The sequence below is a fragment of the Melanaphis sacchari genome, unplaced genomic scaffold (genome assembly GCF_002803265.2).
Source record: "Melanaphis sacchari strain LSU unplaced genomic scaffold, SCAv2.0 Contig1_pilon_pilon, whole genome shotgun sequence".
NCBI classification, from domain to species: domain Eukaryota; kingdom Metazoa; phylum Arthropoda; class Insecta; order Hemiptera; family Aphididae; genus Melanaphis; species Melanaphis sacchari.
The window spans coordinates 1546991-1572435 of NW_020270976.1; the positions used below are offsets into that span (position 1 = coordinate 1546991).

The 25445-nt window shown below is 26.1% G+C and overlaps 4 protein-coding genes across 7 annotated transcripts; 2 read left to right on the plus strand and 2 right to left on the minus strand.

Moving 5' to 3' along the window:
• The first annotated feature begins 1003 nt into the window (after positions 1 to 1003).
• Positions 1004 to 7986, plus strand: LOC112593250 (elongation of very long chain fatty acids protein 4-like). Its single transcript, XM_025337613.1, has 7 exons — positions 1004 to 1085; positions 1329 to 1519; positions 4113 to 4202; positions 4474 to 4530; positions 4831 to 4936; positions 6218 to 6354; positions 6707 to 7986. Exons 1-7 carry the CDS (start codon positions 1004 to 1006, stop codon positions 6863 to 6865), a joined length of 822 nt encoding a protein of 273 aa, XP_025193398.1. The 3' UTR covers positions 6866 to 7986.
• A 4473-nt stretch (positions 7987 to 12459) lies between these two features.
• LOC112593116 (ankyrin repeat, SAM and basic leucine zipper domain-containing protein 1-like) lies at positions 12460 to 16155 on the minus strand. Of its 2 annotated transcripts, none has more exons than XM_025337404.1 (2): positions 15860 to 16155; positions 12460 to 13838 (listed from the first exon to the last, which is right to left on the minus strand). In XM_025337404.1, the coding sequence occupies exons 1-2, from the start codon at positions 15906 to 15908 to the stop codon at positions 12496 to 12498; spliced, it is 1392 nt and encodes a 463-aa protein (XP_025193189.1). In that variant the 5' UTR covers positions 15909 to 16155; the 3' UTR covers positions 12460 to 12495. The 2 variants fall into 2 exon arrangements, with proteins under 2 accessions (XP_025193189.1, XP_025193187.1); XM_025337402.1 differs by lacking the exon at positions 15860 to 16155 and adding an exon at positions 15487 to 15824.
• Positions 16156 to 19686: 3531 nt separating this feature from the next.
• LOC112593167 (FUN14 domain-containing protein 1-like) lies at positions 19687 to 21410 on the plus strand. 3 transcript variants are annotated; one of them, XM_025337500.1, is made up of 4 exons: positions 19687 to 19831; positions 19934 to 20199; positions 20265 to 20460; positions 20910 to 21410. In XM_025337500.1, the coding sequence occupies exons 2-4, from the start codon at positions 20030 to 20032 to the stop codon at positions 21102 to 21104; spliced, it is 561 nt and encodes a 186-aa protein (XP_025193285.1). In that variant the 5' UTR covers positions 19687 to 19831; positions 19934 to 20029; the 3' UTR covers positions 21105 to 21410. The 3 variants fall into 3 exon arrangements, with proteins under 3 accessions (XP_025193285.1, XP_025193284.1, XP_025193286.1); XM_025337499.1 differs by having other exon boundaries at positions 19950 to 20199; XM_025337501.1 differs by lacking the exon at positions 20910 to 21410 and adding an exon at positions 20583 to 20738 and having other exon boundaries at positions 19950 to 20199.
• A 730-nt stretch (positions 21411 to 22140) lies between these two features.
• Positions 22141 to 24328, minus strand: LOC112593158. Its single transcript, XM_025337488.1, has 3 exons — positions 23451 to 24328; positions 23083 to 23316; positions 22141 to 22819 (listed from the first exon to the last, which is right to left on the minus strand). The coding sequence occupies exons 2-3, from the start codon at positions 23296 to 23298 to the stop codon at positions 22376 to 22378; spliced, it is 660 nt and encodes a 219-aa protein (XP_025193273.1). The 5' UTR covers positions 23299 to 23316; positions 23451 to 24328; the 3' UTR covers positions 22141 to 22375.
• Between the last annotated feature and the right edge of the window lie 1117 nt (positions 24329 to 25445).

The following is a 25445-nucleotide window of genomic DNA, read 5'->3' on the forward strand; positions in this document are numbered from 1 at the left end:
ACCTACCTACTTACAAAAAAAAAATAAGGGTTTTTCGTTATCTTTGTAAGACTGTACCTACTCTGCTCTCAACAACATTTGTTTGGTGTATAAGTTGTTATTGTTGTTTACCTTGGAAGTACCTCAGAGTGGGATACCTAAAGTAAAATCGAGATCTATTTTCAAGTCTATTATTGTCTGTTTCTGATACCATCACACGAATTCTATGGAACTATGTTATTAAATAAACATTAGGTAATATATTTATTTAAATTTCACTTTTCAAATAAGAACCTTAACTTTTTTTTAAATCGTCCATGTTGAAAATGTTTAACATTAGTTCTTTAGTAGCCACTCACGAGTACATACTAATCTTAATTTTTAATTACTAAATTATTTTTCAGTTATATTTATTTAAAAGTAGAAGAATCAACGAGGCTACAAAAATGATTGAGAACTCAATAGTGAAGACGTAAAAATACTATATTTGACTTAATTTGTATTATAAGACTTATATAGTTTTAAATAAAATTAAACATCAGATCTTCGCATGAAATTTTAGGTAATGAATTTTATAAAAATAGAATATTTATTATTAAGTATATTATCCAGTTTAGTTTAAGAATACTTACCTGCTTTATTTAACATTTTAAAACCACAAACATTGTAGTTTATAATTAATTATAAAATAGTCTCACTAGATAATTAAATTCGTTTTTTCTTTATTCAGAGTAATATTATTATGAGCCTATTGCCTACCCAAAACATATTTGTATTTTAGCAATACACGATGTAAATTATTAGCTTTTCTTACCCAAATATTTAAAAATTTTACTAAGTATTAATTTCAACCAGTTTTTAATACATATATTTTAATATAAAAAATTATTTTAAGTATATTATTTTATTTAAATATATCTTGTATGAAATATATAGCTATAGGTACAATTAATATTACAAACTATTTTAATTATATTTTTATTTTATTTTAGTGAATCCTCAATATATCAAATCAATCAAAAATATGACTAGTGTGAATTTGAGCAATTTCATTAATAACACGCACCATCAATTTTTAAACTTATTAAATCAAGAATTGAAATTCGGTTAGTACAATTATAATACTATACAGATACCTACAATAACGTATTAAATTATATTTAATTTTAGATATTTTTTTTTTTTTTATAATCTAAAAAAATTATCAACATTTTGATTGGTATTTACCTTATTTACCTACTTACAAAATGTAATGTTACAATAATAGATAAAATCCTACCTATAATTAGGCACTACTAAGATATATTTTAGCTCGTGCTTGTAATGTTGAATAATATTTTATTTTATAGATAAACAAATCGATTCATGGATGCTTATGAGTACACCATGGCCAATTTTATCAATTCTGATAGTTTATTTGTTATTTGTACTAAAAATAGGCCCAAAGATGATGGAAAATCGTGAACCATTTAAAATAAAACGTATTATGATGGTTTATAATATTTTACAAGCCATGTATAACTTATTCATAGTATCAAAGGTAAGTTTAATATATTTTAAACGTAATATTTATGGTATATACAATGTACGTTTAAAATCGCTTTTTCTCAACATTCAATTTATGTCGAAAGTTTTGCTCAGTCGCTTAGGTCACTATTTAACCAGTAGTATAATTAAAGGCTCGGATATAGATGATAGATTCACCCCTAAAACTTTTTTTTTACTGTTATAAATTTGATAATAATTAATAACAATTCAATTATAAAATATTTTCAAAACAAAAAAAAAATTATGATCTTTATCACTAAATAATTAAAATATAGTATTAATTTACTTCTAAATAATTAAATGTAAATTATGTAATATTCTTGTGGCAAATTATACAACATTGTATTATATAATGTGGCGATCAAACTGATAACTGTCAACTTAGATTGTATTATTTTATTTCCCTTACTTAAATATGGCTTACTGTTTTTTATCGCTGTAGTACATCCGCAAACAACTATATTCAATAATGAATGTTAATAGGGACATCTAAGTTAATACCAAAAATTTTAAATATTATATTTCCAAATTCCAAAAACTAAGTAAATTGGATCTAATTTTTTAAAACTATTTGATAATAAACTATTCTGAGATAGTCTTAGATATTTTATAATAATCTGTAATTCATAATTGACTATAATTTAAAATTATATCGGCGAATTATTTGTTTTCTCTTTCTAAACTACGTGCAACATAGACTAAATGTAATTCATGAAAAATAATTGTCGTAATATATTTTTATAATCTGAAAGTAATTTCACTCAGTACAAAAATTGTAAAGAGTAATATTTTTAAAGGTTTGATATATTTATTCATCTAAATATTGTCTCGAAATAATGTAATATTTATTTTTAAATAAAATATGAAACCTATATAAATCAAACCGAAATCTCAAACATACTATTCTCGATAATTTTAACAATAAGTACCGCCTAATGTTACTCTAAGATTACTAATGGTGAAAATCGATTTTACGTGAATGCGTTTATTCTGTTATGTATAGATCTTAAAGAGAATATATCCTGATATTCTCTTAAAAAATTATATTTCTCATCGTAAAATGTCTTTTTAGATTGTTAGAATTGTATGAGATTTACAGATTTCACTGAAAATACATAACTGTCTCCCCCTCCCCTAAAATAAACCAAATTCTTTATTACATCACTACGCTTAATTCATAAAGTAATACCTATTAAATTATTAACTAATAATACCTTATAAAGTGCGATAAAGCAAATAAATTAGATTAATTAATTATTGGTTTTAATGTTTACGTTCGTCATATAATTGATGTCAAGTATTTCCGTTTCCCATAATCATAAATATTGTACGTGATACCGGTGATATTAAAATTATAAATATAATTACTAAATTATGTATAGGTTATACATTTTTTATTTCTTTATTCATGGTACAGCTTCAATTTCTAAGGTTATTAACTTTCAACAAAAAATGAAAGTATTTAGTTACATAATATAGTAATACAATGGTTCCTTAAATTAGGTTGTACATATCAATTTGCTTTAGAAATGCGATTATTTTATTGGTGTTGTCATGGATTGGACTGAGGGCTTTGAAGAGGTTTTCGGGCAATTCTAGACATTTTTTGGTATTTATATGATTACAAACAATGGACAAGGAGGTGCTTGACTGTGAGAGGTTCTCCGCAGGTTTAGCACATTACAAGTTCTTCCTGCACATAAGATGTCCATCTTTGAGTGATCTATACGTAGTCTGTCGAGATTATACATTTATACTTGTTAAGTATTAAGTAAAAAATGATATTATTCAAATAGGTACTCATTGAATCTTTATATTTTATTAAATTATCGAAGATAATCCCACTGACTTAAAATAAATTTAGGTTAACTTAATTTATACATATATTTATGATGTTAAATTGAGGCGACTCCTACCAAACATTTCTTTCTTTGACGAAATTTTGTTCATCGTTTCAAAAAAACTATAGTGGTTGAAATTAATTAAGCCTCATAACAAGCTCAAATGTATTCGCATTTCAAATAACATTATAAATATTGCCGGTATGATGAACTAAAAGTAGAAACATACTTATAAGTGAAAAATATTACTTGTCAACACTGATTGGTGAGTGATGACATGTACATGTACGTGAAGATTCGCTGCACTTTATAATTCAACTATACCTACAAGCTACAGTCACACTATGTCATAATATACATACATAGGTATTAGATACTCATAACAAGAATACACTTTGAAAATTGCCTTAAAATTGAACTCCTTAAAAAGCGGTCAGCATCAAATCATCTTAACAATTTACATTTTTTTTTTTTTTTTTATTCATAACTAGACATACACATTTTTGAGTTCCCGACTATGCGATATGGTAAAATATCCTTATAAATTAGCTTAAAACTTTTGGCAGATACTAAAAACCCAAAACCATTTAGAATCTAATAATTCTAAAATGTATTATGTTACGCTCGCATCATTGAAACCCATTTACGTTGATTGTATATTGTTTTAAAGCAAATTAAAATATACAGTCAAAATATATTTGATTTAACTAATACTTATAAACTTATTTTTAATTTAAATTACAGATAATTGTTGCACCCGGCATATACACATATCTAATAGTCAATGTATGTAATCCAGTTGAAAGTGAAAGTAATCATCATTTTAGAAATATGGTATGAAAAATAATATGAAATCAAATAAATTATGATATTGATAATAAAAATCCAAATTATAGATAATTAATTTTCTTTATTCATACCTAATGTTTAAATTTAAAATTAGATATACATTATGAATTATCATAAAAATAATTATAATATCTATACTTATATTATATTTTATTTCAGTTAAATTAAAATAATATGATGCTTATCATAATTTTAATTTTTAACTGTCAATTTAAAATAATTACTTGTATAATGAGTAAACATATATTATTTTCAGTTCTATATACAGTCGTGGCATTATTTTATATCAAAAATATTTGATCTTCTGGATACTGTAAGTACTTTTTTAAGTTATAAACTAAAATAATGTCATTCATACCTTTATAATAAATCACCTCATAATCAAATTTATTCAAAAAAACAAAAAAACAAATTTTAGTTTCTATATTTATGTGTATTATTGTAAGAAATAAATTACAAATTTCATATTTTAGTATAGTCATTATTATTATTAATATACTTCTGTAACTGTTTATAAGTATATACAAATACAAACGAACTACCTATATTAGAAAATAACCTCTATAGATTCTTTAAAAATGATTTGTGTAATATATATTATGTTTGATTTTAGGTATTCTTTGTGTTGAGGAAAAAACAATCTCATGTTTCATTTTTACACGTTTATCATCATGTAAATATGGTCATCACTGCTTGGACATTCTTGAGATTTATAAAAAGTAAGCCTTAAAATGTTATGCGTAATATTATATTATTTTGAAATTTGGAACCTTATGAATTTTTAAACAGTAGAAATCTTTTATAATGTTATAGACCAGGGACGGTCAAACTTTTTTCGACCACGATCTACTAAAAATATATTTCACCTTTGAGGATCGACTTCGATAAAAAAGTTTTTATTATTATTAAGTGACTATACCACCATAATTAATTTTCATGAGCGCAACCTAAAAATAAATTCTAGCACGATCGACTTTAAAATTGTTTGCGATCGACTGTTTGGCCGCTCCTGTTATAGACGTTTAAAATACCAGAAAAAATAAGTAATAACAACCAGATATAATTTTATAATTTATGATTCATAAATTATGAATCATAACAATCGATACAAATTATTACTTAGTATACAAGACATAATTGTTTTATCAGACCCTTTAATTTTAGATTAGATAATTAAACCATGTCTGTATGTATATACTTTATAGGACTGATGTCATTATTAACGAGTTATACTGTATTATATAACATCTTATATGAACTAACAAGACCTATTTATTTCTAATAAATAATAATAATAAAATTATTTGACCAAATAAAATAGAATTATGATTTTTAATTAAAGACCTTTACATTCTAGGCGAACTTTCCGCCTAATGTGTAACCTACCTATCAAGTAAATTTTTAATTTGAAGTGATTGGAAATTTGGAAACCAAATAGAAGTAACAATATTAAATATGAAACCTACTTATTACCATCAAAAATGAGATTTTTATTATCATAAACTAAAGAAATACCAATTTGCACAGTAATTTGAAAACTATTTAGAACTTTCTAAACCTTATCGTAATAATCAAGGAAAGCCTCTATTTAACATTAATATGATGTTTAAACTGATTAACGCAGTTATAGTCTATACATTAAAGATAATGGCACGTTCTGGAATAACCATGATCAATCTAGAATTTTTGAAAAATAAACGATGTTGGATTAAAAATATAAAGATAAACCAAATTTGATAAATATGTATATTGAAATATATGAACTTATTATTAGTTATTATACTATTATTGTTAACTGTGTTAAGTTTAAACGCAGTTATAGAAATAAACTGAGCTCTATAAGCTCAAGTTTAAAAATGCGGTTTTTATACCGGCTTACACAGTTACACGTAAAAAACTAACGAATAGATAGGTATAGTATAATCCAGCTGGTACTTACATGACTGTCACTATACTCACTGTAATAACAACAAAATAACATATATATTATGTTTACACAGGTCAACAAGGGGTTGTTTGTGGTATTCTTAACGCATTCATACATACAATAATGTACAGCTATTATTTCCTGTCTGCTTTTGGTCCTCAAATACAAAAATATCTGTGGTGGAAAAAATACCTAACCCGTTTACAAATTGTAAGTAAAAACATTCAGTGATATACGACTAATAACCATGTATACTTGTAGGTGCAAATCGTCGTAGTAGATACATACCTATCTCATTATATACAACTATATAATAATATACAACATTATATACGATTTAAATATTCATAGGTCACCTACCTACGTGTATTAATGCGTAGGTAGAAATTCCGTATAAAAAAAAAATAACAATTAATAACAATTAATTAACACAATATTATTGTATAATATAGTTCACAATTTTTTCATACTTATCAGTTATCAACGATTTGCGCCTATTAAAGTTAATAATCTATAGATAGGTAGTTTAGCGAATAATAATATGTATCATTTTGATTTACAGATTCAATTCATATTAGGCATTGTCTATGGTATGGGCCTTTTTTTTTACGATTGTGAATTTCCACGACTATTCGCCATATACATGATACTCGACGTAATTTTATTTTTGTACTTGTTTTTGATATTTTACAAGAAAACGTACAAAGAGAAAAATACCTAAATCTCAATAAACTCTATAAAAGATAACGAAAAACACGTAATTAAGTTGTATCTAATAAACATATTTTTCTATAAATCTATAATAAGCATATTATATATATAATATATAGGTACACATTTATACGTGGATATTCGTAATTTTAATTATTAATTGAATTAATTGAATAATATAAAGTTCGTAGGTATCTTTCCCTGATACTATTTATAGCCCCATATTTTCTAAACTTGTTATAATGGACTTATCACACAAAGTCAAATATCTCAAAAACTACTCTTTAGAATTTTGATACTGATATATTTAAAAAAAAATTATCTGCTGAATAATTTAGTTTCAAAGGAGGTTGTCATTTAAAATTTGTATTTCCGCAGGACACTTCTTAAGTAATACGAAAAATCACAATAGTTTGAAAATATAGTCTTTAATTTTTAAATATCTTTAAAAGTTATAAAAATCAAATTTTGAATAATTGCAATTTCCATTATTGAATAAGACAACGGGACTAATCTTACTTGGTGAATCACTCTAAATACCACCGACACATCATAATACACAGGTATAATATAATCATCAAGTGCTAAATACGCAAACCCGTGAGATCTTCTGAAATTCCGATTTTATTTTCCGTCTTTTACATACAGTGAGATTATTATAAGACACATATTCATCCAAAATATTCATAACTATAGAGCTAGAATTTGTACGCAACAGTGTGTTTTTGCAACTTCTGATTATTGCTTTAGTCAGTAATGTCCATCTTATAAATAGGTAAATGGTGGTGTTTTTATTTTATATATTTTTACATATTTTGGACAAAATGCACATTATTTCATATTTTGAATAAAATTAATATTATTGCACATTTCGGCTATAGAAACACAAAAAAATGTACGGTTTATGGTATATTTCGTTACGAGAAATTTTTATTGTGACCAGTATGTATTGATACAATAAAATTCAAAAAACACCTATAAGAACATATTAAAATCTAAAAGAAGACCGTTCAGTTTTATTAGTAAATGCTTCATGTAATGCATTTGAATAGTGTAAATAGTTAAGAATAATATTTTATTAATTTTAAAATGTGTTATTTTTAATTTTATTTTTAAGTGTACATTTCATATTTTTTGGCGTACCTATTTAATTTTAATTGCATATTCTATGATATTATTTTAATGAACCAAATAAATATTTGACAATTTTTTATTGCATATAAATCCTAACTCTACTCATCGCTCATTCTACATATCGAGTACATCCTATCCTACTAATAGTCGATTCCTATAGGTACCTCATTACATTTTAAGCCAAAACGCATGAATTTGGAATTCAATGTAAATATAATTATGCAGAAGATATGATTATTTAGTTAGATTTATATTTTATTTAAAAATTAGAAATCAATTATAATATTAAGCCGTATATTTGCCGATGATTATGCGGAACATATTTATGGAGTACCCTCTCTAAATGTTTGGGAAGATTCTTAAAAATAAAGTGTCTTAAGTGCCCTATATTCATCGGCATTACAATATTTGTTTCTGTGATTATTAATTATTATATTATACGATAACATTTTTTTCTAAGAAAATATTAATTAACATTTTTCACAAAAAAATAATATACCTAATATAAGTGTAAAATTACTAATAGCTAACCTAACCTTTTATTTAGTATACCGAGCTAATAATTAAAAAATTTAATATCAATACATATCACTGGCTTGAAAAGTGTAACGCGGTCGAGAAAACGATCAGTTAAATAGTTAAATATAAAATATTGTATTACTATTACACACTATAATTGATTTTTCTTCGTCCACTTTTATATTTCAAAATTAGTATGATAATGTGTTACATTATTGGTTTGTCAATTCACTCTCAAAAAAGAAAAAAAAAACATAAAATGTTATCTTGCTTTTGAACAATTCATAGAATTTGAATATTCCAAGTTTTTCTTTAAAATTGACACGTGCAGAAAAGTGTTGAAAGCTGAACCTTACATTTTTTTTTTTTTTTTTTAATATAGTTTTTATTGTTATAGTTCCAACCTAAAGCAATCCAGCAAGAACTTTTACTACTAATTTTGAAACTGTCGTGGTGAATTATTATAACTAGATAGAAACTGTGTCCAATCGCACAACCCAAATGATATTGCAAATGGTAGTTTATGCCTATCTGTCGTTCTTACACATTGGAGATGAGCGCCGCCTTTAACCCGATATGTGTGTAAAATACATACAGACGGTCATTTCCCACCAATCATTTTCTTTTTAAGACGGTTTATTTTATTTCATTTTCTCTAGTAGTTTACTCGTTATTGAATAATTTGATTAAATTTTTTTTTTTTTTTTTTTAGTCAAATTCTCCGAGTTTAGATCTAAAAATTAGTCCAAGAATAAATATCATACCTACTGTAAAAACCAATAATAGTTATATACGCGTTATTTCAACAGTTTAAGGCGTTTAAACGAACAAAACAAAAATTCGTCCGAGATATTATGATTTATATTGCTATTTTCATTATTATAAATACATCTAGGCATAGGTCATAGAACTAATATAAAAATGGTATAATATATCATTTTTTTTTTTTTTTTTTGATTTCATATTTTCTTTCTGAATACTGTATAGGTACAACACGTTATATTTATAATTTTATAATTAACAGAATATTGTACAATTGGCAGCGTGAACATGCATGTGACATGTTCATTATAGGTACAATTATAGCCTATAGGAGTATAGGACAATAAAATAAAATAATCGGAAAAGTATCGATATTTAATATCGATTCAATATAATTTATGTTAGAACTTAATATGAATAAAATATTGATATACTTAAACGATTTTTTGTACATACCGTTCTAAACACGGTGCTCGTCCTTTTAGATGTGCAAGCAAGTACCGCGTTAGAAACGGCGCTCGTCTCAAACGCAATAACAAAATAAAAGTAGTTAGTCTCCAATGTGTTAATAAAATATTCAAAAATCCTTTTTGCATGTCCATCATATTAAAAACTTAACCCCTTCTAAACAATCGAAAACAGTTTTCATATGAGTTATTGGAAAAATCTTAAGTGGTACTTGTTTATTTAATTATCTATAATAGATCACTAATAATCGGTTTAAACCATTTGCTCTGTTTACTAAAAATTCCGGACTTGGCGATACGAGGAAATAGATGGATTATGGAATTTTTAAATCGACTTTTAATAGTCCGATTAGTCCATTATTTTATCTTTCTAGTTCATTTTGTTCCATCAATACTAATCCATATGATGGTAAATTCATTATTGTTGGTATTGTTATATCTCTTACATCTATCGCTCTTAATTACCCTAAGTCCATTGAATGTTTAGCAAAGCAACCTGTACACGTATTTAAAATTAGTTTTAATTTTATCTGTCATGGTAGTGTTAGTTTCGGATTTAAATCGAACTCTAATTTGCTTGTGCTTTGTTTGTCAGTAGTTTATGTATACGGTGCATTATTGTAATTTAACGTTTCGTTAAAATTTTTTTCAGATTAGTTAGTTTTACAAATATTCATTTTATGAGAATTTGTTCGTTTATGCCTACCTAATAGTTTTTCTTTGCTTTCATTCATTAGTCTGTAACGATATTCTCTAAAATAGGTTCCGCTTACTTCGCAAAAAATTACATCTCCACCCTCGACCCAATAAAGATGATTCGAAAATTCGTGAGATTTTAATGCTGATTCGGATGTCGACAGATGTTCACAATCCAAGAAAAACTGAATGTACCAAGTAGTCGGTGTTTTGCTTAGGTCATTATTTTGTTTCTACCAAATTTTTTATGTTACAATTATCAAATGAATGTATTTTTTTGTTGTGAATGGATAAATTTAAGCGATTGTGATATTCGTCTAAGAAGGTACCTATCGGTTTGAGCGTTTCATAATACTATCAATATCGAGTATTATAGTGTACATGCGTCATGCATATAATATTATGTGAGGTTAATGGTGATAATTTTTTATTTATTATTACTGGAGTCCAATGATTGTTTTCAAAAATGATTCCTATTGTTTGTCTGTTTTCTTTCTAGTATAGGTATTATAGCGGTATTTAAAACACTATTAATCGTATTTTAATGTTTTTATACGATTATAAAATTTTTATTAAATTAAATGTTGAAATATGAATTTCAGCATACGAGAAATTATATGGGTCATTTTTTTCTATTTCAACTAGGTAGTGTATATTTTAGGTAATGCTACTTTTTTCATTTGTTGTTCTAAGCAAAATGTCCTATAAGATTTTGTAATGTCCCGAATATGTTACCATACGATGGTTTAAAAATAAAAATAGAAAATAAAAAAAATGATAAATTTAATAACACAATAACTAGATACATTATTGTCGTATAGGTAGTTAAAATAAATTAAAATATGATTAGCACTTCTAGATTTTTCATTAATTATCTAAAGGAAAAATTGAACAATTTTCAAAAGATAATGAAAATGATCTTCAATTTTCAGCCATAAATATATATTTTATCTAATATAATAAATAAATATTAAAGTAATTTACATTTTCAATACTTTATTTAAATTTAAAACATGAATGAGTCAACCAATTAAATTAAATCAGTATAAGTACTTTATTAGTTATTTAACATACCTAGACATCAAAAATAAAATTATAAATTAATAAACTGAAATTAAAGTACACCTGAGAATGATAATAATAATATACATACATACATATCATAGATCGTGAGGTAATTAATTTTAAAAACCGGTGTTCTTATGATACTTTAAAAAAAATTGTATTTCACATATTAAATAAAATACTTCAGAAATATCATAAATTAACAATTTGAAAACAGAAATGAATAAATAAAAATTGTTTACCAGCTAATTAAAGTTTAGAAGATTTGAAAATGAACATAAATAATAAATCTATCCAAACATATATTTCAAACTTAATCAAGTGGCCAACACAATATATCAATATCTATTGCTTCTGCTACATATGATAGGTCATTTTCAGCCATGAAAAGATATACAATTGACTTAGAAAATATGGAATAAAACTGTTATCAATTTTTTTTAAATGTGTATAATAAAATTATAAATACAGAAACATTTTTTAATAAGTTAGCGTTAAGTAATCAAAAAATTATTTCAAAGTAAAAAAAAAGTCAATAAAATAAAAATAAAAATAAAAATAAAAATATTTATTATAATTTAATACATTTTTAAATATTGAATTGTTTTTAAAATAATAAAATTAGAATTTGGGTTATTGGAGATGTAGAACAAAGCCTCTACAGTCCATTTTAGTACATAACAATTTTAGCCCTCCTAAAAATATTATATTAGTTGCACCTATGGACTGATATTACTGCACACAATTAATACCAATTATTAATTAGATTCGCATAGTAAACATGCCTAGCTTTCAATTGGATATAATTGGATATAAATTTACTTAAACTACCTTAAAACTGCAAAAATAATAAAATGTAATTAAAATACATAATTATACTTTATAATCTGAGAAAAAAACAATGAATAAATGGTAAGTTTTACATTTATTAAATTTATAATATTAGCAAAATTTTATATTTTCTAAATCGATCAAATACAAAATTGAAAAAATAAATTTAAATTATGCGCAATAATACTAAAATAACAAAAACACTAGCAAACAACTTATCTCCGTTTGTTTTCAAATTTTGATTCTTAGTCTTATGCCCTGTGTAATCCACTCGACCTATTCTTGCTTTTTGGTCTAATATTTTAAATATTTTATCCTCCATAGTTCTGATTTTTTTCAAATTATTAATGGCTTCTTGACCTTTCTGTTGATCCAAACCATAACTATGCATCCCTAAGTACTTTATTGAAGCATCTATTACATGCAATTGTCTTACTATTATCCCTAATGTCTGGGCAATTCTTTCAGTATTAATATCACTTTTTTTAACATATAAAGAATTATTAGACCAATTCCATGTATGAAAACATTTAAGTGCAGTAGCCAAAAGCTTACGATGTGGTGATAAAGTGATCCCCATATCAACAAATTGATCATTACTTCCAGTAAGTAAATTTTTAAAAGTTATATTATTGGAAATTAGATTGTCTGCATAGATATCCATTGATAATGTTTCTAAAAATGATTTGATGTCTAGACTAAAACCATTTTCTAATTCTGTCATAACTTCATTCCAGTAAGGATGTTCTTCTTCTGAATAATAAACTTCTAGCTGTTCATTTTTATAATCTATATTTAATAACTTTAAAATAGCAACCATGTTTTTATTTTCAGCTATTCTATACACTGTCTGATATTTCTTGTCAACGACATCTTTGTCAGCTCCTTTTGATAATAGATATTTTACAATATGAACACGGTTATAACGTACTGCAAAAAACAAAGCCGTCTCTCCAGATTGATAATCTTTCAACTCTATGTCTGCACCATGGTCGACTAGAAATTCTACCAATTGCAACCAACCATTGCAGCATGCATACATAAGAGCAGTGAATCCTGTTCTATCTTTAGAATTGATGTCAATACCATCAAAATTTGCTAAAAGCTTTAGACAATTTAATAAGTCTAATTCACTAGAAACACTAGCACAATTACATACACACATTATAACATTATGACAGTCATACTCTATTAATGGATCAGCGCCATTCTGTAAAAGATATGTTACAGCATCTAAAGATCCATTAAATGCTGCATACATCAAAGCGGTCCAACTATTATTTAAATAACTGTTAACATCAACAGTTTTCGAGTTTAAGGCACGGGTGATTTCTGATACGTTATTTCTTATACAAGCATTTTTCAATGTTGATTCAAAATCTTCTGCTTCTGGTTTAACATGATACGATGAATGTTCAATAATATCGCCAAATTCATCATACTCATCATCGCTTTGCCAACCAGCCGGAACAATGTTTTTCTTAAATTTCATTTTGATGCTTATTGGAACTAAAACAGATAATATTAAACATTAATAGTTTATACTTCATTCTAATAAATTTAACACATATGTAAACAAATAAATTAGACTACGAATATGTAATCACTACTCATATTCATAATTTTTTATTACCACATAAGTTAAAACCACATACCAAAGTACCTTGGTACTGATTATTGGTAGGACAATATTATTATTTTAAAATCAATAATAAAGCATTTCAACTTGCATTAATACATATATATATATATATTGTGACATTGTACAAACAAGCACAATTTATTAAAATATTTATCATTTTCCAAATTACTAACTTAAATATTAATCAAAAATTATTGACCACCGACCAAAGTATAAATCAGGTATAAATTATGCTATTTAAAAATATATGTAGAGATTTTAAGGTATTTAAAAGTTGAAATATTGGTCTCAGTCTTACAAATATATAACATAGATACATAGTAAATTACTGTGTTAAAAATATTCTGTTGTACTCTATTATTTTTAATTTAATAAGAAATATCAAATTTAAAAATAAGAATATTATTTATACTCTGTTCAACTTCAGAAGTGTACTCAACAGCGACTAGTTTTCATTAGATAGCTGTTAAGCAATACTCATGTGTCACCTTTAAAAATCTACCGAGTATTTACTATACATTATGTGTACAACTTGGCAGCCGATTATATATCTTAAGTTGAATAGAGCATAGGCTATAAGCATTTTAAAATTTAGAAAAAATGTATTACAATTTTTACCTTTAAATTTGATTATATAGTATTATTATTATAATTTGACATTAAACATACTATAATATATTTTTAACATAATAACATTGATTATTCTGAGTATGAAATAGGCTATGTTATGGGTTAATAAGACCAAGACAACACCATATGGGTATAATGTCAACTTAATAAATGGATTTTTGTCAATGTTATTAAAAATTACTTAGTAAGGTTAAAGTAATCAAATTATTATTGAAAAATTGTCTAGAAAAATAAAATTAGATGATTGGTGCAAATAATACAACTATATTGTAGCCTGTAGTTTTATAAAAGTAAAAAAATATTAACAATATATTATAATTTAACATACTATTGCATAATATGTATCATGTTATGATGCCAACTTTCATTTACAATACTTAATTCGCCCCTAATAATATAAAAATCCTAGGTATACACCTGCATTGACATTTATTAATAATATTTTAAATAGATATTTTTCATAATGCAATTTGGTATATAAAGAAGTTAGTTAATTGTATCTTGTATCTCAATACTTTTTTGTTTTGTATATTAGATTTTTTTTTTTATGTTTAGATAATAAATACAAATAAAGCTTACTGAAATGTACCAGCTATCAACTATTTGTGTCTTATGAAAAATGTTAACTAACTGGTGTACAAGTGTTGTTAATTATATTCAACATAAATATTTGCTAAAAATAAAAATCATAATTCTATAACAGACAAAGACAATAACATATTAATTTGCAGAATCTATACAAATATAAAACACACTAAAATGTAAAAACTAAGACTATAGTATTTTTATAGTCAAATAAAATTAAATGTTTGTGTTTAAAACAAATTGTTCAAATTGAATTTCATTTTAGAATTAGTGTGATTAAAATAAGATGGATTACAATACCTGTTTTGGGTTTTTGTTTTAAAAATGTTTGTTCAGATTTCTGAATATTAATGTTAAACGTTGGACACATACTTTGATAATAAAAATTTAAAATAAATGTCATATCGGTACAACCAAAAGCAGTAAACATGATTATTCTTTGATGCAATCATAGTATTTCAATAAAATTGAATACATAAAAAAACAGACATGTCTTATAATTTAATAATTAACAGAAAATTAAAATTAAAATCACAAAATTCAATGACATTGATAAGGTAACATAATGGTTCAACTGTACAATAGGTACTATCTATTTTCCAATAATTAATTAAAACAGTTGCCAATGGTTAATTCTACATAGGTCATACAATCATACAAAATGATCACTTACCTGATGGTGTAAAGTGATGCAATATAGTTGATAATAATGTACACTTCATTTATAATTTATGCATGATGCGATTCAAACATTTCTAACAGATGTCAGTTGATGTAACCCATTGAGTAATACTCAATATTACTCAATGATTTAATCGTTAAGTCGTGAAGACACGGAGTTCTGTACAGTATTTATTAATCCAAATTCCAAAGTTAGTTTATAACAGTTGAACTTATTATTGAATTATTGTCAAAATGTCAAGTTCAACAACCGTTTGATTCTTCACAATTTCACATGAATGGTGAATGTCTAGTATCAACATGACTAATTTTATTGATAAGATGCTTAATTTGTTTAGTATAATAATATAATGTTATGGGTATTTACTATCCTAACGATTTATATTTTTAGTTTTACTGTACCCACATCTTATAATTTTATTAACTATCGATACTGATAATCGTTATTGATTGTCAATATATTTATATACTATTTATGATTTATCGGTCACTGACTTCTAAATTCTGTTCAATGATCACTACAAAATTCGATTGTATACGACTACTTACTACGATTTACCTTTTTAAAAATATAATTGGCTATTTCAGTCTTGAATGACTGAAGAAGCCCATAAAAACCATACGATTGTATGCTAAAAATATAAAAAAAATGGTGAAGTAGAATTTAACAATCTTGAATAATAATAATGAAGACCTAGAATTGCATATCTCAGAACTTTTAAGTTAGGTATCATTTTTTATTAAGTTTAAAACCTTAAACTAGTAGAACTTAAACTTTAATTTATATATTTAGTTTTATCCAGATATAAATAAAAGAAAATTTTAACTGATTAACTGATTTATCAACGCAAAGCTTCAACCACTGAACGGATCGGACTCCAAATTTGGCATTCAAATATCTATTCTGTAGACACACCTACGCTAAAGAGGATTTTTGAAAATTCCATCTCCAAAAAATTTAAATATAAGTTTGAAATGTATAAAAAAAACCGGTTATACGGAAAAATACGCGAACTACAAATTAGATTAGAATTAAAATGTGTAAAAAATTTGTTTATACAAACAAATTATTTAAAAAACTTAACAAAATGCAAACGATGTTGCACAGGATGTTGTTGGTTAGGTAGATATTAAATAGTGTTTCATTGAGTAGATGAAACGATCTGCTATTATGGACAGTTGTCAGTTGTCATTAACAGTGATTAAAATTTAATGAACTTGAATGAATAATTTTAAATAAAACTTAAAAGTAATAAATAAGTATTAATTCTTTTGGCTATTATTCTTTACTAAAATAGAAACAAATGCTCTAAGCGGAAAATTTTTAATATAAATATATAACACAATAATTGTGCAATAACGTTTATTAAAAATTATCTTAGTAATGTAGCTAAGCTAGCATAGGTGACTCGGCCTTGATGTATTATTATTTATTTCTATAAAAGCAAAATTTTATAGAACGTAGCAGCGGTTCCCAAACTTTTTTGGTTAATACGTCATCACTCATCACCCACAGATATAATTTACAATAAGCTATAGATAGTCGACTATGTTTTTGCCAGATTTGCTTATGCATCCAAATTCCAAATATGAATCCTGTCCACCATATTAAGTAAGTTGTGCAATGTTCAATGCTTACAAAAACAAACGTTATAAATTATTGTGATAACAAAACAGTAGTACACAAATTTCAAATTTTAACCTTTTTTTTTTTTTGACTCCTTGATTAATTCATTCAGTCGTGTGATATACTCGACACTCGTATCGTATTTTTATTGAGAGTTAGAATTATATTCTAGAATATTTTTATTTTTATATTTTCTGCGATAAGCGATTTATAGACATTATGGTGTGCTCCTGAATAGTGTCCATCAGTTGTGGTGATGATGTACTGTATGGTGTTCCGTACTTCCGTGTACGACGTTAGATCGTAAATAATTATGTATAATAATAATATATCATATAAAATTAAAATTAATATTATTGCCTTATCGCCTATCGGTGATCCTCAAAAGCTTCTATAAAATATGTGCGTCCACGAACAGTCAAAAAACAATATCATAGGACAAAAATTAAAGTAAATAAATTGTTATCCGAACATTTTGACTGTATTGTTTGAAATAAAAACGTCGATGCGAAAAAAATTGAATTAAGTTACAAATGTCTCAAAAAGTATAAAACAGCGTGTAACTATTTCTACATTTCACGTTACTTTTTTACGTTACTGAACACTGAATAATAGTACTTAAGTTTTATAAAATATTAGCATTAGAAAAATAAGCACCTATTGCCTTTTTATCATTATGGAGTTTGCATTATTTATTATTTAATATTTTATTGCATTAATGTTAAATAGCTAATTTTTTTAAATTCTATATTACTATACACTGAAAACTCTACAACGAATTTGAAGAGTGAAAAGACCAAGAGATTTCTTCTGTTTTAAAAAGTTTTCGAAATAGTTTAAAAAAAAAATGAATTATTGATATATAAAGATATGTATTTATATGAATATTTATCATACATATCATTATTTTTACATTACAACATGAGTAGTGAAATTAGTAGTTAATTTCTAATTACATATTTATTATTTTATTTTATTATTATATGTATTATATTTTATACAATTATTTATTTGAACTAGTTTACTCTCTCAATATATTTATTTTTTTTTCTATACATTTTTTCTACGTTTTGGGATAACTTTAGATCATTTTTATGAAACTATAAGTATTTTTCTAATAATTTAGCAACATTAAGTTGAATATTTGGTATTATGACTTCGTCAAGTTGTTCTTCCTCTTCATTTTACTTTTGCTTCTTCTCACCTTTTGTTACTACCTATATTTAGGATTTCTTCATCAGTTAACGATATTGGTATAAGCAGGTTCTCGTCTATGTATACATAATTTTGTAGATTCTCGAGAGTAAAATTATGAGGATAGTATTGAACTGAACAATCCACTCAGTGGTATATGATCTTCTCTCGCAAATTGTCCCATTTTTTAATTTATAATAAGTAATAACACGAAATTGTGTTATGAAACATAAAATATTTTTCCGTTATTGAGAGTAACAAATACGTCATGGAAAATGAATTGAATAATGAGTTATAAAGCAAACCAACCATTAATATGTAATGTTTACGCTATATAGTTTTTTTATTGTAAAAAGTTCCGTTATAAAGAGTTTTTATTGTATTAGTATCCAATATTCAAATCAGTTATTTATCACATAGGTACTATGATATTTATAACAGAATGTAAACATTGCCCAACTTATAACATTTGGCAGTCAAACTTCAATTTTATTATTAAACGTAGCGGGCTATCTAGTATTAGTTTATCATTATTATACATGTCTGTGTTATCACTTCTAAACGGAAAAATGTAATCGCATCTCCCCTGAATAAATTAATAATCTTTTTATTACAGATTGTAGGTAGTAGAAAAATGCATATATTATCAATATTTACATCGCTGAGCTCGCTCCTCACAAGTCACAGCTTTTAGTACCTATCGTTAATTTTAAAATTCCGAATTCCATGTTGAAATTTGAAAGTTAGAACAATTAATCTATTTATTTTTTTATTGTGTATAATGTTAAATACAAAAGTGTGGTACTGTGCCACTGTGGTGTACCAAATAACAATCTGATGGATCAAGAATCGTATATGATAGCGCTATCTATTAATGAAAGTTTGTAGAACATGATAACTGACTAAGCTGTGTATGTACTATATAGAAAGGAATTCTCTATTTTATTTTATTGTGTTGGCCATTCTGACAACTAAAAACTATTGGAATCTATTCCGTTTTTACAATAAAAAATGATACCTAAATAGTAAATAGTTTATAGTTAATAGTGTTAATACTAATTTCTATATAATATATGAGTTAGTTGCTAGTTTGTTACTTTGCTAGTCCGAATCTCCGAATTTCCCGACTTCTGATTAACTCGAGTAAGTGATTCACGTTCTATTGTTCTGCGATTTTCACAAAATTCTTGTTCGTTTCAGCATTTAACCTTTAATATTTTTTTTGTTGTTTTTTATTTAATTTAGTATTAACATTCTCTAGGCCCTATAACTGTAATCAAGTAACTTTTGACGGTTTACATATCATTTTGGCGGAAAAAATTGTTCTTAACAAAAAGAAATATGGCACCATCAGCTGCAGTAAGCAAAAAAGATAATATTCCATCGACATCTGAAGATTTTGATTTAGAGAAGACTGCTGAAGAAGCAAAATCTTTGATTGAAAAAGTCATCAAAGATGTGGGCAAAAAATCTGCAACCAGACAGTTGATATTTGGTTCAGCATCTGGATGGTACTACATTTAAACTCTTATTTAGTTATAATGTGTTTTATTAATACATGAGCTATCATCTGCAGGGCGACTGGTTTTATAATGATGAAATTGGGTAAAGCTGCTGCATTCACAGTTGGAAGTGGTATATTAGCACTACAGCTGGCTAATTCGAGCGGTTATATAAATATTAATTGGGATAAATTGACCAGAGGTGTAGAAAGAGTGGCCGAACGAGTCGAAGACAGTACAAGTGACAAAAAGAAAGGATTATTGAAGAAGGTAACTTATTCACAATATAATAAGTATATTAAATGTATTATGTCCATAAACATTTCTCAATTCTTGTGTTTTCCTACCCTTGGCGAGATTTATATGTTTTCTATGTACTAATTATCTTTTAGGTCAGAGACATTGTAGAGACCAATTCCATAATGGCTGCTGGATTTACGGGTGGTTTCTTCCTTGGAGTCGCCTACTCATAAACAGATTTTCTATGCGCAACATTTAAGAATTATTTGCACAACATTTTACTTATCACAAACTAATATTTAGATATTGTAACTTTCATAAAATAATAGAAATAATAGTTAATTAAAAGAATTCAAGAAATATAAAAAAAATATATAAAATTTACATAATATTCATTAAAACTCTATATAAATTGGACATAAACCATCAATTATTTTTAAATTTTGTATGATATTTCTTGATATATGATCCGATTTCAGGTGGGACGCTATGTCGACAAGAAACTAGACAAAGCTGAGGATTTATTAAGGAAGAAAGAACGCAAAGCTAAACGTTGGTTTAACCGTATATCTGGTGACGAGGAAGAGTTTGTTTTTGAAGAGATTCATGTATTCTTAGCATCTTATTTAGTTGGCCTTGTTCTTGGAATTTCTTGTGGCATAGTTACTCGCTGAAACGATCATTTAACAATATACTTTTACGCTACAAAAAAATAATTTAATTTTTAATAATTGTTCGCATGTAAATACCACTACTACTAATAGTTCCATATTAATAAATTTAATTAATTTGTCAATGAAAAAAGGCATTTGATTTTTCATTTATTTACTAAATATACTTAATTAATAATTATATTGTATTATCATCATACTTTTTTTTAGTTTAAGTATTGTTTTGATACTAGTCAGTTCAAAATGAGTTGTTCCATTCATTTATGTAATGTTTTGTGATCAAATAAATTATGAGCCTAGGTTTTTTGATATCTTGTTTATTTGTATTTTATTGCCTTACAATAGATTTAATTTTACAAAGTAAAATCATTTTGTGAACTGTTGTTTATATACATATACTAACAATAGTATTAATAAATAGTGATTTCATTATGTTTTTAAACTATATTAATCATGTGTACAGATTTTACTATAGATTTTATATAACAGTCAAAATAAAATAAAAGGTTAAACTGTATACTTTTGAATTTATATCATACAACTTTCGAAATGTACATAACTTATTCAAAAATCTATTGTCACTATAACTCAAAAATTTCTAAATTAATTTTATCAAATTGAAAAAAGGAAAATTTTATAGTTTATCATGCATAATAATTAATAATTACAATCAGTAAGCAGTGGTAACAACTACTGGCATGACCAAAAAGAAATTTTTAATGTAGACATGTAATAGAATTAATTTGCAACACATATAACATATGAAGTAATAATTTATTAGCAAATTGTGTTAGTTATTATTTAAATATTGTAATAATAATAATAATAATGAGTACTTATGGATCTAAAATAAATATTTTATTTGAAATGCAATTTAAAGCAAATAGGTAACTAAAAAATAATTATTTGTAGGATTAATACTTATCGTTTACACATGAGAGTATTTCTTAATAGGTATTTTACAACAATAAATCGTTTATAATATACAAATTAAAAATTAGTTATATAAAATTATAACTATATTAATCTTAAATTCTGATATTAGGTAATACTTAAGTTATTTAGGAAGTTTATATAAAAGTTAATAGTTTTGAAATTATTATTATACCATAGAATTATTTTGATACATAAATAATTCTAATAGTAGTTAACCACTCTATCTAATACAACATTTCAAATCGTATAAATATCTTTAAAATTCTATACAATTGTTAATTATGAAATTTGTTTACAAACCAATTTGTTTGTATTATGGCCACTTATATAGTGAATTTTTACCAATTAACTAAAAAATCAAATCCTGTTTTTGGACAGGTCTCTATATTATGATTATCATGATTATCATCACCATCATTATCATCATCATCATCATCATTGTCATTATTAAGAAAATTATAAGTAGAATCTTGAATTGTTTGTTTAGGATTTATGACTTGTGGTGATAGTGGTGGTGGTGGTGGTGGAGGACATTTAGGCTTTGTTCTATCACTTTTTACAGCTTTGTTTTTGTCTTCAGTTGGCATTAGCGATTTGAAAAGAGCATTAGATTTAATTTTACTCATGAGTTTGTTGTCTTGCGATTCTTTAGTTACTATTTGTTTCACGACTGTAGCTTTACATTCATTTGCAGAGAAGTTCTCTCGGACACTATCAATGTGTTTGCATAGATCCAACTGACTTCGTGTAAACCAAGAAAATCCACCTTCTGAAATTTTTTTCTGAAAAAAATAAAATGTTAAAACATAGTATCTTCCAATAAGATTGAATACAAAAATTGACACTAATAAATAATGTAACTGTCAAGACATTACTGCCTGCGTTTTAAAATATCCATAACATAATAAAATTATAAAATAGAGTAGGTTTAAGTATATGTCCAAGTATAGATTAAATAAAACACCCTCCAGTGGTCTCAAATATCGGTAGGTGATTAAATTATTTTGCGCACAATAAAAGTAAACAAAAGTCACGAATGACGTACATCTGGTTTTTTGTATTTTGAATATTTCAGCACAGCTTCCGGACTGATAATCGATTCCTCTAGTATCTTGTTTTGTTCGTCAAGAGTCAGCTCAAGCCATAGATATTGATACGAATCCTTGGCAGCGTCAACATCCTTGCGTATGCGTTCAGCTATCGGATTGATCGTGTACAAATAATCGTAGTAGATGTTTTGGGGGGACTGATTGAGATCCATGCCAACCACTGTAAAAGACTGTAAAAGAAAAAAAATACAATACAACACACGTTTCAGCGGCTGGTCAAGGTATTTCGGGTGTAAACGTTAACGAACAGCGATCGAAAGCGATGCACGCGAATAGGAAGGCGTTTACTTCTCTGACTCCTCACCTGTAACGGATATAAACGACGATGCCTATGAAAATGTTGTGATTTACAAACATGCGTTCACATCGCCATCAAATCGAATTTTCAACCGCTACTTAACGTCAGACTGATGATTGAGGGCGACGAGTTTCATGGATGATTTATGACGCTGTTAAAGGCAGGCGGTGGTTAGTATACCGTTTACTGTACGTTGTACAATGGCGAAACACATTTTTTTTTTTTTTTTTTTACGTTAATATTAAAAAATATTACACACGATAGTCGATGCCGACACCGCAATGTCGGTATTTACTCAAATTGTATAGTGTATTGTATTATTCACTCGAGATTAGAATTTCGATATCAAAATATGACTCGACGCTTAACGTTACACGTGATTAAATTTAATAAATTCTGAATAATTCCGATAACAGTAGGCCGCTACGATTTACATAATATTGTTATAATATTTATAATCATTATTAATCAAGACACACAACTGTGAAAAAAATTGTTGTACTGTTTTGCCCGTGTCTTGTGTTGTGTATTTAGTTTTTTAGCATCACGTCTATTCTGCGGTATTATCTTCGTGTAACACGATAAACAAATATAATTTAGTCGAGGCGTATTAAAATCGTAGTCGAGACGACATTGAAATAACGTTAAGAAATTTAGAATATACAAACAACAATAACAATAACATTAAAAACTGATAACTAATGTAGGCAACTATGCGTAGTGGTACGCACTACACACAAATGCACAACGCACTACTCGAGTGTCGAGATTGAGAGATTAAGGTAACGAGCAAAAAATATTATAATTAGTAACCATACCGAGTAATGAGTAATGACTAATGAGCGACTATATAATGACCGACGAGTACGATATTACGATACCATCATAATATCACAGAATTCTGTGTGTCTACGACCAATGACCATAATGTTGTTATAACACGTATTTTTGTGATAAAATTAAATTAATATTATTATTGATTTACTCTATTACTACGTTACTATACGATATAGTACAATGCCAAAATCGTTAATATTATACTAAAGCCTATAACTTATAAGTAGGGAACGGATTTGAATGCAAATTGCATTTTTTTCTGATTGTCCGAAAACATTGGTTTCAAAGCAAAAAGTTCACTTCATACATCAAGGAATTAAAAAATGTAACTTTTATTTTGCATTTTTAAGACTTTATTACGTTTTTAGAGCATTTTTTTGACATTTTTAGTGCATTGTTATGTTTTTTAAGTTATTTTTTCAACATTAATTCTAAAAAAATAAAAATACCTAAATAATAATAATAATAAATATTTAGGTATTTTTATTTTCATAATAAAGTTACGAAATTACGAAATTATTGTTGACACGTGTAGACACAAAATACATACATACAACTATACAAGTTGTATGCCGGTGACTTGGACATTTTAATGGATAATTGAGAGTTAATTAATTAAGGTTGTATTGTATTTAAATATTTTTTATTAGATTTTTCATAATAGTGTGTGATATTAACACATTTTTAAAGTTTTTTAGGGCATTTTTTTAGTACATTTCTTTGATTTTAAAGCATTTTTTTAAGGCATTTTTCTTGTTTTTTAGAGCATTTAAATCCGTTCCCTACTTATAAGTAATAATATCAATAACTATTAATGTTATAGGTTATTGATCATTCATAAGTAGGATGTTTTGGTATGTTTAGATGTTCTGAAACCTCATCTCGATCCCTCGTCTTTCCTGCATCATCCCTCATTCTCGTCCGACCACACACCCTCCCCACCCCGCATCCCTTATCGTTATCCACAATTAGGCTTTTGAAGTAGCTATTCCACCTTACATTAGGTGTACAGATTAATAGATAAAATCTCATATGCTTTAGAAGAAAAACTCTAATGTACTGGTGCAGCAGCGTAGCCAGAATTTTTGAATGGGAGGAGTAAGGTTTAGGTATATAACAGGGATGGATAACTCAAAAATTACTAGAGAGCCATTTTTTAGAAAA